This window comes from Amphiprion ocellaris, chromosome 19 (assembly GCF_022539595.1).
Source record: "Amphiprion ocellaris isolate individual 3 ecotype Okinawa chromosome 19, ASM2253959v1, whole genome shotgun sequence".
NCBI classification, from domain to species: Eukaryota; Metazoa; Chordata; class Actinopteri; family Pomacentridae; genus Amphiprion; species Amphiprion ocellaris.
In genome coordinates, this window is record NC_072784.1 from 28,742,282 (window position 1) to 28,757,208 (window position 14,927).

The window sequence follows — 14,927 nt, forward strand, 5'->3', positions numbered from 1 at the left end:
AAATTGCAGCAACTGGGTCTTTTTTAAGGCTAGTAAATTAATTCTGACATTTTAACTCACTGTGAGATCATTTTTCTCTGCAACTATGTGGAACCATGAAGAAGGAGTGAGGACTTCGAAATGTCAGAAAAATGTTGGTTCTACATGCAACAGATGTTTTACTGTTCAGAGTTTTTGTCTCCCATCTTTTCTTTGCGGTAGTGTGTGTGTGATTCTAACACGTGACGCTGTGTTTAACGTGTCAAACATGTGGAAAGTGTTTCATCTAAGAGCTGTGATATCTGGCTCAGCAACACGTTTAAGTGGGAAACTGAAAAGAGAGCAGAGCTGTTAAATATTTTTCAGACTTTATTTATTTATTCATACCACAATGAACAGAGGAACAAGAAGAATCAGGTTAACAAAAGCAGTGGAAGAAACGCATACAAACATCCCTGTGGCTGTGACTGTAGCCAGTAGTGGTTCTGTAGCCAACGTCTGATTATCTCCATCTTCGCTTTAAAGGTTTTTTTTTTTGTTTGTTTTCTCTCCTCCGATGCTGATTCTCAATGTGAGACATGTAAACATTCAGTTTAACCTCAAAGATTTTGGTCCAGATGTGTGAGATGACATCAGTCTACATGTAAAGTAAGTAATTCAGAGCTGCGGTAGATGGTTGGTCGAAATTTGGCAGTTTTTTTTTTTTTTTTCTGTTTTAGCTTTGTATGCCTCAGCTGTTACAAAAACAAACACACACCTGACTGGGAACAAAAAGACTCTGTTCGGCACCAGTGAACAAAAAGCCATCAGAAGCAATTTACACATATTTATCTGTTTATAATTCAGCTTTTTATCCAAACAGGTCGGGCTACATGACAGCGAGTGGGAAGAAACATGAGCAGAAAAGCGCACGATGCCGGTCGGACGAGGAGGGGAGGTCGTCTGTTCTACTCCATGCTCCACACCGGGGGGTCTCATGTATCATGCAGGGGTCTTTCTCATGCTCGGATCAGGCCTCACCTCATGCACACGATAGATAAAGAAAGGACGTGTTCAGCCTGAAATCCTCGTAGCGTTAGCTTGGTTTTTGTTACAGAAGCCCTGAGATGACCAAGGCAAGAGGGCATCCAACCGTTCCACGCACAGTCAAGTGCTGCATATTCTCTAGATGACACTGAGTAGTAGAAAACAATGGATAAATAGTGGAAATACATATAACAAGGTTTGCTGATACCAAAGCTACCAAAGATTCAGCCAAACGTTATAGATCTCTTGTCAGGGCTAGTCTAAACATAGAAATGTCCAAACCGTCTACGGTAGTAAAAGCACATTCAGTTCGTAGTATAAAATCTGCAGGTAACTTCTCTGTTTGAAACCTATTTACAAAAAAAAGAGGGTTAGACATCTCTCAATACAAACGTAAAATGGGAACTTTTTCCGATTAGAAACTTTTCTTCAGTGTAAACGTACGACAATTATATATTAACATAGTTTATATCGTAATACTAATCTTTACAATGATACCAGACGTGTACTGCATCCTAGAGTCTACTGCTCATACAGTCAGAAAATAAGCATGCAACAGAGATCTGCTTTGTGCATATGGAAATAGCATCTTTATACTTTAAAACACCGTCTCGTTCCTTCACAGTTTTCTGACCCTATACCCTGCATTCCAAAGGTGACATTGAAGACAGCTCCTCTACGATATCCTGTGGTCACACGTCCTACAAAACAACACAAACAAACGGTTCCTGTTCAGGGCTTTTTAGTGCGTTGACGCCATTAAGGAAGGAAACACAAGGACTTTAAGAACTGCAATAGAAATGTAGTTTTTCACTTGTACTTTGGCACTCATGTAACAGTTTACCTGACTCTTTTTTTAAGTATAGAAATATAATGTACACATGTAGCAGTTCAGAAGTAGATAAAGCAGAAAAATATGTTCCGTTCTTGTCGTGCATTGAAGCTTGTTGCGTAGAAAGACGGGGAGGGAGGGGAGGTGATGAGGACAGGTCGTATCTTTAATACCTAAAGAGATAGAAACCGATACTGAGACACATTCATTCACAGGAGAAAAGGCTGCAGGTTTGGAGGAACACAGATAAGAGATTCAGAGCAAAGAACACACGATGATGAGATGTTTGGGGAAATGAATTGTCAGTGCCGTTTTTCGCCCACAAACTTCACAGCAACCCCCTGCTCCTCCCTCCTCAGTCACTTCTGCACACAGGTGTCGATAACTAGTAGACGGAGGATGACACGAGTCTGTTGACGGCGGGATGATCGGTGGAGATCGGAGGGAACCCCAGCCACAGTCATGCTTTTCGCAGCTCCGCCCTCATACCACGCTGTGCAGCGACGGGTGCATGAACTGAGGGTTGATGTAGGAGAAGCCGGCGAACTCGCTCTGGTCGATGTTGGCGATGACCAGCTGGTCCGGAGGGGTCAGGACGGGCTGCGCACGCGTGAAGAACTTGTCGAAGTTTTCTGCTCCTTTGCCGCACTGAAAGAGATGAAAAAAAGATGTAGAAATGATCAGTAAAAGTCTCGTGATAAAAAGGCTTTTCCTTTAACCCTCCTGTTGTCTTCATTTATGGGCACCAAAAAATATTGTTTCTTTGTCTGAAAAAAATCCAAAAATTCAGCAAAAAATGCCCCAAATTTCAGAAAATTTGCAAAACCTTCAGGAAGAAAATTCTAATAATTCCTTAAAAGTTTTATTTAAAAAAAAAAAAAAAATCCCCCAAATTTGGCAAGAAAATTTTGTAAATACTTTCAAAAAATGAGTAAAAATCTTCCAAAAAAATCCTAAAAATATCTAAAGTGATTAGATATATATCAGTAAAACTTTTAATATTGTCTTAAGAACATTCACATAAAAATCAACCAAAATCCAGCGAAATTTGCTGGATTTTGGTTGATTTTTATGTGAATGTTCTTAAAAAACATTTTTAACATTTCTTTTTTCCACCAAAAAATATTCAAACATTTCCCATAAAATGTTGAAAATGTGGATATCAGAAGTTTTATTGTGAATTTTCTTTTTTCCCCCACATTTTAAAACTTCAAAACAGGTCAATTTTGACCCGCAGGACGACACGAGGGGTAATTAGCAGCTTCTCACACAGTCCCAGAGGGAAGGTGGTGAAGAATATGGAGGCCTGATGTTTATCCAGGCAGAAGTTGTAATTAGATTAACCCTAATCACCCTGAGCGGAGGTCATTAGCAGCAGTGTGCAGCTCTGCTAGGGGCTGTCGTGTGTCGCAAGCAGCCCAAGATACATATTTAAACTGTACACGGCTCTATCTGTGTGTGTTGCTCAGCATCAGCGCAGTCACGACACTTACAACAGGCAGAATGAGTAATTCACAATGAAAACAGATCCTCGGTTAGCAGAGGATTTCGACGCCTGCTGTTTACAACACACTTCCTCAGGAGACATAGCAGCATGTTGGGCATCTTCAGCCCCTCTGTAATATCACCAGCCACAAAGCCTCAGATGGATCCTTTGTTTGCCAGTTCCTTCAGACCAATTAATGACGCAGCCCGTGAGCTCACAACTGTGATACGACTACAAAAAGCCGCCTGAATGGATCCATCCACTTTTAGTGCCGTTCGCCTCCCCCCTCCTCTTTCACATACATCCGCTGTGTAACCCTGCATTTACTGCGGCTCTTGTGTGGAAGTGCAGGGAACTCTGCTCTCAAAGGGCTATTTTTAAATCCTCGGTGACAGCGGCTGTGTTGCTGCCGGCGCTGTGGGCAGCGAGGGGGATGAGGGATGCTGGGGAAGCAGAAAAGAGGAGCGTTTGCGGTGACAAGAGGAGGTTTAGGTGGCAGGTGGTAAGCTCTGCTGGGTGTAAATAAACAGCAACGCAGGCTGGAGATGAATGAGAGCATCCAGCACGATGCCATTCATACACAACGACCCTCTAAGGAAGTACTGGATTCCTCAAAAGTGATGCATAGTAGGATGACAAAATGCATGCTGGGGCAGTAATATGGGAAATAAAATACACAGCTGGATGCTTTATGGCCATTTTCTGATACTTTATGTGACCATTAGCTCCTGCCTTCATCTCCTTCTGTCTGGAAATATCCACCTGAATGAATATAGATGCACATAATATAAATATGGTAAATATGAATGCATTTTTGCTCTCAGCTCAGGAAAAGAGCCAAAGATGTCAATAATGTCTTGAATAATTCATCATATTATGATATGGTTTTGTTTACTAGGAACAACATGAATGTATTTCTGCCTGATCAGATCTTAACCCTTTAAGACCTACCATTGTGCAAATCCGCCACAACATATTCTTACATTTTTACATACTGTAGTGTAATTTTATGGAATATTTTTATTTGCTTTACATCAATATAACCCTTATATCCCAAGTTTTAATAATATGTATTGATTTGTGTCTTAACTACTACAATAAATTGCTTAAAAGTGCAACAAACCTAAAAAAAATTAAAATCTTTTTTTTTGCTTTTTTCACATGTATTTCAAAATACAGAAATTGCATAGCTGTATCCCTCAAATTAGTAAAAAGTTGCACAACATCCTGTGGACTTGTTTATAAAGATTTTTGTAATGTGCGCTTTATTGTGTATTTTTACAAACCCATCACTGCAAAGAAAAAGCACTGTGAGACCTGGTGAATGTGTGAAATGTTAGTGTCACTCCCCAGATTTTATATGCAAAAAGAATGTTTGATGTATCTGACCTGGTTTCAATCTATCACCAATCAAAAATGAATATGCAGTCGTATCGTTGGTGCTATGCTGGGCTCTATAGCAGCGGTTCCCAACCTGGGGTGCAGCTTACAGGGGGGTCTCCAAGCCAGACAGGTTGGGAACCACTGCTCTATAGGGTTAAAAACAGCCACTATAACAAAATAATGTACCAAAAGGCATCAGTGTCCAGTGTTATGGATAGTTTGGATAAGAATGACAGATACAATCCGGCATATGCGAGCTGTATTGATTGAAATGTTGTAAATTATTGCGTAAGATCCTGATAAATGTGAACATAACGACACAGGACGAGTGGATTGTGTCTCTCACCACTTTGGGTTTGAACGGCGGCTGGATCTCTCGGTTGGCCAGTCGCTCCCAGTCGATGCGTCTGAAGAAGGCCTGCTCCCGGATGTCTCGTTCGCCTTCTGGGCCGCAGCCGAGACGCTTTGACGGGTGTTTGGTCATCAGCTGGTGACAAACAGAAGAAGAGGAAGATGTGATGGAAGCCTTCAGGGGGGAAAAACAAGGTAAAAATAGAAAATAGCTGTATATCTGAAGCAAAGCAGCCCCAAACCATCACACCACAACCACCACGTTTCACTGCTGGTATCGTGCTCTTCTATGGAATGCAGGATTAGCTTCATACCAGGTGGAATGGAACCATGTCTTCTAAAAAGTTCCACCTTTGACTCATCAGTCCACAGGATGTTATCACAGAAGTCTAGAAGCTCATCCAGATATTTTTTTTGTAAATACCAGATGAACCTTTATGATCTTTTAGGTCAGTAGTGGTTTGATCCTTGGATCCATTTTCTCCCACTTTCTTCCTTTTGTGGAATCATGTAGACCAGGGGTGTCAAACATGCGGCCCGCGGGCCAAAACTGGACCACCAGAGGGTCCAATCTGGCCTGTAGGACAACTTTGTAAAGTGTAAAGATTACAGAGAAGACATTAACTGCAAATTGTAAATTTGTTTAAAATAATTTCTAGACCATGACAAGTTGTTTTGATCAAAAAGTAAAATACTAGATTGCTCATTGATCTTTTGTCATTCTATGCCTCCTTTTTGTAATATTTAGTCTCATTGTTGTTGTTTCTTTTCTGACTTTTGTCCCTTGTCTCATGTTTTTGTTGTTTTGTTTCTTGATTTTGTCATGTTGGGTTTCCTTTTTTGCTTGTGTTTTGTCTCATTTTTGTTGTTTTGTGTTTTTGTCTCACTTGTGTTTTGTCCATTTTTTGTCGCTTTGTGTCTCGTTTTTGTAATATTTTATCTTGTTTTTGTTGTTTTTGTTGTTTTTTTGTCTGACTTTTGTCATTTTGATCATAAAGTAAAATAATATACTATTCAGTTCCAGAATACTAAATGTTTCGTACTTTTGTAGACACTCTGTGATCTGTAAGTTTTAATGTGTTTTTGAAATTGAACATATTTTTCTTAAGAAATTTCATGCTCATTGTTTATAATATTTTGTTTAAAAAAAAAGATGATTCCATTTTCAGAACGTGCTTTTTTGCACTAAAACAAAGGAAACATTTGGAGTTTTGGTTATTTATAGGTTATTATGCTGTGATTTTACTGGTCTGGACCACCAGAGATCAGATTGGGCTGAATGTGGCCCTTGAACTAAAATTTTAAACTTTAACTATTCTAGAGCAGCTGTAAGTCATTTAGAGCAACTTTAACTACAGCCAGCAACGATCACTCCTGTGTTCTAACGCTACATTGTGTTAGCTAATGGTGGGAGTTTTCATGGAAAACATGACATTGTCTGGGTGACCCCAAACTTTTGAAGAGTTTTGAGTGTGGATGGTGAAATTTGGTCATTTGGTACATTGGTAGCTAATGGGGCAATTACTTTTCCACATAGGGCAAGATGGGCGGGACATCATTTTTTCCTTTAATAAATGAAATGATTTAAAACTACATTCTGTGTTTCCTTGTGTTATCTTTGTCTTACATTAACCCTCCTGTTGTCCTCATTTACAGCCACCAAAAAATATTGTTTCCTTGTCTGAAAAAAAATCCAAAAATTCAGCAAAAAAATCCCCCAAATTTCTGAAAATTTGCAAAACCTTCAGGAAGAAAATTCCAATAATTCCTTAAAAGTTTTATTTAAAAAAAAAAAAAAAAATAATCCCCCAAATTTGGCAAGAAAATTCTTGTAAATATTTTCAAAAAATTAGAAAAAATCTTTTTAAAAAATTCTAAAAATATCTAAAATGCTTACATATATATCAGTAAAACTTCTGATATTTCCTTTAATAATATTCACAAAAATGTTGTGATTTTTTTGTGAATGTTTTTAAAGAAACATTTTTTTACATTTCTTTTTTTCCACCAAAAAATGTTCAAAAGTTTCCCAAAAATATTGAAAATGTGGACATCAAAAATTTCACTGTGAAAACATATTTTTTTCCACATTTCCAAACTTTAGAACGGGTCAATTTGAGCCGCAGGATGATATGAGGGTTAAAATTAGTTAGATGATCTCAAACATTTAAATTTGACAGATATGCAAAAATAGAAGATTTCTCTAGGAGGGCAAATACTTTTTCACAGCTCTCTATATAACAATCATGTTTGCTTCTTTCCTACATTTTTTCCTCAGCAGCATTAAGTAAAACCGGACTGACACTCGACCAGCTCAGTGCCGGTACTTTGAATTCAGCAGCCACTTTTAATTTCAACCATGAATCATTCTTTGCAAATGAAATGTGAAGCAAATAATAAGAGGGGTCAGGATAATCTGCGCTGTCGGCTACTCTCCGATGATGAATGATACTTTGGGTGGCGGCACACAGCTACAGGATGTAATATCACATTAGACCAAGGTGCTCCACGTTATTAAAAGACTCCATGAGACTGTGTCTGCATTTTAATAGAATCTGCTCCGGTTTGCAAATTGAGTCTGAAAACTCGCTCCTCTGTCGGTAAACAACAATAATCATGGCAAGCGTGATGCTGCTGCAGGTTCCCAGGTGTGAGAGGAAAACAGGTGGTCACTAAATTAATTTTCAAACAAAAAGGAAGCACTTTTTGAAAGCCGTGGAAATTTGTGACTCCACTGTGCCGGCGCCGGAGGCAAAATGCAAAATAATTTCCTGCTGGAGATGAAAAAGCAGAAAGCCATCCTCTGTGTTACACAATAAATGAACAAACAGACACCAAGAAGACCTGCTGCCTGGTTAACAACCTTCAACTGGAAAGTCTTTATGAACATCACTGCTGAACAACACGTCACATACAGACATTTGGTAACAACTTCAGGCTTGTTGTGTTTCATTTTCAGTCTTTGGTTCAGTTTAGGCTCCAAAAGAAACGATTAAATTAGCCCCATTCACAACATTAACCACAAACTTCCTCCTTTCGCAACAACCTGCTTCTTTTTCAAATTTTTTCTGCCCATCAAAAAAAAAAAAAAAAAGTCACACACTCTAATATTTCATTGGACCACCTTTAGCTCTGAGAACGACACACATTCACTGTGACATCGTTTCAATAAGCTTCTGCAATGTCACAGCATTTATTTCTGTCCAGAGTTGCATTAGCTTTCCACCAAGATCTTGTATTGATGATGGGAGAGTCGGACAAAGTGTTCTCTAGAACATCCCAAAGATTCTCAGTGGGGCTGAGGTCTGGACTCTGTGGAGGACAATCCATCTCATGCTCCCTGATCCACTCATTCTCAATGTGACCCCATGAATCCTGGTATCATCATCTTGGAACATGTCCATGAACATCAGGGAAGAAAAACTCCACTGATGGAAAGACCTGATCATTCAGTATCTTCAGGTATCAGCTGACCTCATTCTTTGGGAACATAACGTTGCTGAACCTGACCAACCCCAGATCATAACTCTAACCCCCACAGGCTGGTAGGAACTAGCCATGATGAGGGCATCACTTCATCTGCCTCTCTTCTTACCCTGATGCCCCCATCACTCTGGAACAGGGTAAATCTGGACTCATCAGACCACATGACCTTCTTCCATTGCTCCAGAGTCCAATCTTTAGGCTTCCTAGCAAACTGAAGCCTTTTTTTCAGATTATTCTCACTGATCAGTGGTTTTCTTAGAACTACAGCTGTTTCGTCTCAATCCTTTGAGTTCCCTTCACATTGTGATGTGGAAATGTTCTTACTTTCACTATTAAACATAGCTGTGAGTTCTACTGTTGATTTCCTACCATCATCTAACAGTTTGTTCCAACCACAGATGATGGTTCTCTACTATCCTTCAGGTTTTAATGATGCGTTGGACGGTTCTGAACCTGATTTTAGTAGTTTCAGAAATCTCCTTAGTTGTTTTCTTTGCTTGATGCAGGTCAATAATTTGACTCTTCTGAGAGATTAACATCCTTTCCATGACCACAGGATATGTCTTCCAACATGTTGTTTAAGAAATGAGAAGCTCCTCACTGCATCAGCTAGAGTTAAATAAGTTGTTGCAGCTGAAACATATTCATCACTGCAGTAATTATCCAATGGAAGGATCTTACCTATTTGATTCGTTAAATCCAGGTGGTGACCTTTTGTTTGGACAGGCTGTGTACGATTTGCTACCTAAAAACAAGCGACACCAGCAGAGAACATCTGGCTCATTGTGTCTATTTTAGATCATTACTTTCTCTCGTTAAAAAATTACACTCAAAGCTGCATTATGGGTCAAAAAGGGAGCTTTGATTGTTTACTTTTTCACTATTTCTCTGCATCTTTATCAAAATGCAACCCAGCTGGAAAACATTTGTTGTTTTCACATCCATGTATTCTTAAAGACAAACTGGAAACTGCAGATATTTCAGTTTTGCTGTTTGTTTTGAGCAGAATATTGTTAACCAGCAACCGGAAACACGTATAGATGATTGTATGACGCAGTTCTGGAATGAAAATCAACAGTTTTAGTTTTATTATTTATACGTTACTATTATGTGATTTTACTGGTCACTTGAGATCAAACTGGGCTGATTGTAGCCACTGAACTAAGATGAGTTTGACAGCCCTGATCTACATCATTTAAACAGAAGCATTTTTAGCTGCCTGCAGCCGAAACTCTTTACTCACTCCCTTGCAGATGGACACGGCCTCCTTAGACATGGACTTGGGGTAGGACACGTTGTGCTCCATGATGGACTGGAAGAGCTCGTCCTCGTCTTCTCCATCGAAAGGCGGCTGAGGAAGGAAAACAGAGTTCAGGTGAGATGCTGACGATGACGAGCTGCAGCTTATTATATTGAAAGACAAAAAGGGAGCTGCTGTGTTTCTGTATGTTACAGGTGTGTTACAGGTGTGTTACAGGTGTGTTACAGTGTGTTACATCTACACATGAAGTGTGTTTTCAGTCAGTTCTGTGGGTTTCGTACTGCTGATCAGCTCAACAGTTATTTGGTTTCTGTGAGCAATTCATCTGAGACAAACATCTTCTGCCAAACTGTTGCCTGGAAACTGGAAACCCGAACAAAACCTGCTTTTATTCTCAGAGCCTTAGTATCGCACAAGTCAGTGGAGATGAATAGTTGTTGTTCCAGCAACACGCAGAGTTAATAATAACTGTAGCTGTATAACTGTATTCATATATCAGCTGTGGAGAGAGTTTATTTTCTCGATATTAGAGATGCTTTTTTTTTTTTTTTTTAAATTAAGCATTTTCTGATTTTAACAGATGATAATAATCATTAAAATGCATTTTATATAAAGTCCTACTCAGTTTATGACACTTTACAATGAGGGTCCAGCTAAAGATTATTATCACAATTCATTAATCTCTCATTTATTTCCTCAATTAATTAATTAAGTGAAAACTGCCCGACAGAGTTTCCTAGATATTGAAGATGATTCTTATTAGCAGTATTTTTGTAATTTTAACCAACAAAGGAATTGAAATTTCATTTAATTGCATTTTAAATAAAGTACTGCTCACTTTACAACACATTACAATGAGGGTCCAGCTGAAGATTATTATCATAAATAATTAATCTCTCAATAAAAATCCTTATGTCTGTTTTGCTTCAGCTAACATTAACGGAGTTGCAGTCAAAAAAATGTTAGCATTAGCAGCTAATAAGTTGAAATCATTTTGTGCATATCTCAAAAATAACTGAAAACTGCTTGACAGAGGATATTAGACCCTAACCCTTATTTGCACCATTTTTGGTGAATTTAACAGACAATGTAATCATAATAACTTATTTATGTAAAGTACTGCTAACTTTATGACACTTTACAACGAGGGTCTAGCTGAAGATTCTTTTCGTAATTCATTTGCTTTTCAATATATTTCTTCTGTGTCTCTTTTCCTTCAACAAACGGCTGCTTTCTTGTATTAATAAAGATGCAACAAGTGATTATTTTTGATTATTACAGGAACTTTTTCATCAGTAATAGAGAAAACTGTCTGATGGAGTCTCCTAGAGATAGACATCTTGCAGAAGTAATTGAGTTACCAGAGAAACAAGCCTTGTCGCTTTATCTGCTCGATAACAGTGATTTGATTATTAAAATCACAGGTTCAACTGTTACAGCACAACATCCAGAACCAGTAAATGCTAAATTGCTATTAAACAGATGGTTGTAAACATCTTTTTACCTGTCCAGCCAGCATCTCGTACAGCAGAACTCCATACGCCCACCAGTCCACCGACTTTCCATACGGCTGGTATGCTATAATCTGACAGACACAAGAGGAGAAAAAAGTTATTAATAAATTAATAAACACATAGAAAAGATTAAACTTTTAATACAGAGCAACATAAATATGTGCAAAACATCAGCGCAACCTCGAGGATGGGGTTGGGACCATTAGTTGTGTTGTGCAAAAGTCTGGTTGGTACACAGTTGAAGGCCCTATTTGACAACTGTTAGAAACCATATTATGGCAAGAACCAATCAGCTAAGAAAAGAGAAACGACAGTCCATCATTACTTTAAGAACTGAAGATCGGTCAGTCCGGAAAATTTCAAGAACTGTGAATGAATCCTCAAGGAACCATCTAGGAACTACCCAGGAACCTACGGAGAACCATCTAGGAACTACCCAGGAACTTACGAGGAACCATCTAGGAACTACCCAGGAACCATCCAGGAACCATCTAGGAACTACCCAGGAACCTACCAGGAACCATCTAAGAACTACTGAGGAACCTACCAGGAACCATCTAAGAACTACCCAGGAACCTACTTGGAACCATCTAGGAATTACCCAGGAGCCTACAAGGAAGTCCATCACTACTTTAACACATGAAGGTCAGTCCATCAGAAATTTTTCAAGAACTTTGAATGAATGCTCAAGGAACCATCTAGGAACACCCTAGGAACCTATGAAGAACCATGCAGGAGCAACCTAGAAACCTACCAGGATCCTTCTAGAAACTACTGAGGAATCTACCACGAACCATCTTGGAACTATCCAGGAACCTATAAGGAAGTCCATCATTACTTTAAACATGAAGGTCAGTCCATCAGGAACACTTCAAGAACTTTGAATGAATTCTCAAGGAACCATCTAAGAACTACCCAGGAACCTATGAAAACCATCCAGGAACTACCTAGAAACCTACCAGGAACCATCTGGAAACTACTGAGGAATCATAACAGGAACCATCTAGGAATTACCCAGGAACCTATAAGGAAGTCCATCATTACTTTAAGACGTGAAGGTCAGTCCATGAGGAACATTTCAAGAACTTTGAATGAATGCTCAAGAAACCATCTAGGAACTACCCAGGAACCTACCAGGAACCATCTAGGAACTACCCAAGACCCTACAAGGACTTTCAATGTACCCCCAAGTGCAGTCGCAAAAACCATCAAGCGCTATGACCAAATTGGCTCACATGAGGACCTCCCCAGGAAAGGAAGATCAAGAGTCTCCTCTGCTGCTGAGGAGAAGTTCATCCGAGTCACCAGCCTCAGAAATGACAAGTTAACAGCAACTCAGATTAGAGCCCAGATAAATGCCTCAGAGTTCTAGTAGCAGACACATCTCTACATCACCTGTTCAGAGGAGACTGAACCAATCAGGCCTTTATGGTCCAATAGCTGCTAAGAAACCACTACTAAGGAAAAGCAACAAGTAGAAGAGATTTGTTTGGGCCCAGAAACACAAGGAATGGACATTAGACCAGTGGAAACCTGTGCTTTGGTCTGATGAGTCCAAACTGGAGATGTTTGGCTCCACCTGATGCAGAAAAGGTGAATGGATGGTCTCTACATGCATGGTTCCCACCGTGAAGCATGGAGGAGGAGGTGTGATGGTGTGAAGGTGCTTTGCTGGTGACACTGTTGGGGATTTATTCCAAACTGAAGACAAACTGAACCAGCATGGCTACCACAGCATCCTGCAGCAACATGACATCCCATCTGGTTTGTGTTTAGTTGGACCATCATTTATTTTTCAGCAGGACAATGACCCCAAGCACACCTCCAGATGTGTAAGGGCTATTTTACCCTGAGTCATGGAGATGGACAGAAAGAAACGACGACATCTGGGTTGTTTGAAAAACCAAAAGCAGACGATGGACGATGCATTAAACCTGATTTAAGCAGCTGGAACTCAACATGCAAACAGTCTGTTCCTTCGATATGAACCTGAGGAGCTGAAGGTCTTTAAGCTTGACAAGATTCTCCAATTTGTTCCCATTTTTAAGAGCAGGAAAGAAAAGGGAAGGAGAGACTTTTCATCAATTTGAGCCTAAACTTCTCCTCCAGAATATAATTTAATTGTTGCACACACAGTCCAGATACACTACTAATAATATATATAAAGTCAAGTCAAAGTCAGCTTTATTGTCAAGTCTTCTAGATGTACATGACATACGGAGGATCGAAATTATGTTACTCTCTCTTTGTGCAACATCAGACATTAAATAAACACTTAGAAGGTTCTGAGATAAAACAAATATAATCTAAATTTACAAATAAAAAAAAGATTTAAAAAAGGCAAAAACTGGTAAAATAAGAACAAAGGAAGCAAAACTAGAGCTAAGCAACAAGTAAGGACTAAGAAAAGCAGAACTGAGTGAAATGTAAACATGACATAGTGCAAAACATTCAAAAACAAATGATTAACGAATGTCCAAATAGCGCAAATATGCTCGACGGAAAAGAAAATATGTGCAGGAAGGTCAAGTTCTTCTTCTGTATCTGTGTGTTTTCAGCGCGACACGCCGAGCTGCAGTTAAAGACATCAGAGAGCAGCGACAGGCAGCGTTTTTCTCTCATCTCAAACCAAATCAACCACTCATTAAACACACTCAGCTATTTTCAGCGTCCGTAACAAAGGCGCCTTCTGCAACCATCCAATCTGGCGTCCTACACCTCCTCCACACACAATAAGAATCACACGCAAGCAAAGAGCTAAACCGCAGCTGCAGACACACAAACGCAGTCATTTATGCAAGTTAGAATTTCTATTTACTGTTGACAATTTCGCATTTATGCTGGATTCTGTTAGAAAAACAAACAAGTGCTGTGAGAGAAACTGTGTTTATGAGGGACATGATGGACATGATGGATGATATTTACAGTTTTGACCTATTTATGTTGCTATTGTTCTTTTAAATATGTACATATGATTATTTTTTCTGTGATTTCACTGCATATTATCTGTAATTCAGCAAAACAGGGAAGAAGTTTTTGGTGTAATTGTTTACAGATTTCCACTTTTAATACAGTTATCATGTGAATTGCTACTTTATATATACATTGGAAAAGAATGAGACACTTTGTTAAAAAATGAATTGTTTACAATTCAGCGTGTTTGTAAGAATCTTTTTAAACATTAAACATGTAAAATAATACTTTGTTTTACCCCGTGATATTATTTGTAAATTAACCACATACTCTTTCTTTCAAATAACAAAAATCTGTAAATAAATCTATTTTTACTGATTTAAATACAGTAAAACGGTGCTGTTTTACTGTCGAGCATCGCAAAAAGAACAATTATTTACTATTATTTACAGGTATTCCCGTTTTAACATGTAAATTAAAACTTTTTTCTGTGATTTTATTGGATGTTATTAGTTAGATTGGTGTAAAATAGCAATTAAATTTTTTTTTCTTTCCAATTCTTATTATACATACCTTTTTCTTTCAAATAACAACAAATATCTGTAAATTAATATATATTTTTGCAGATTAAAATACAATAAAATGGTGCCATTTTATTGTTAAACATCGTAAAAAGAAGAACAGATCTTTATTTAT

The 14,927-nt window shown here is 38.6% G+C and overlaps 1 protein-coding gene across 2 annotated transcripts in view; it reads right to left on the minus strand.

Moving 5' to 3' along the window:
• Positions 1–335: 335 nt before the first annotated feature.
• prkcab (protein kinase C, alpha, b) overlaps positions 336–14,927 on the minus strand; it is a 164,967-nt gene continuing 150,375 nt past the window's right edge. For both annotated transcript variants that reach the window (XM_055005284.1, XM_055005283.1), the window contains 4 exons: positions 11,309–11,389; positions 9,787–9,894; positions 5,053–5,193; positions 336–2,485 (listed from right to left, as the gene is read on the minus strand). In XM_055005284.1, coding sequence (XP_054861259.1) covers positions 2,321–2,485; positions 5,053–5,193; positions 9,787–9,894; positions 11,309–11,389 — 495 coding nt within the window. In that variant the 3' untranslated portion in view covers positions 336–2,320. The remainder of the gene's footprint in view (positions 2,486–5,052; positions 5,194–9,786; positions 9,895–11,308; positions 11,390–14,927) is intronic.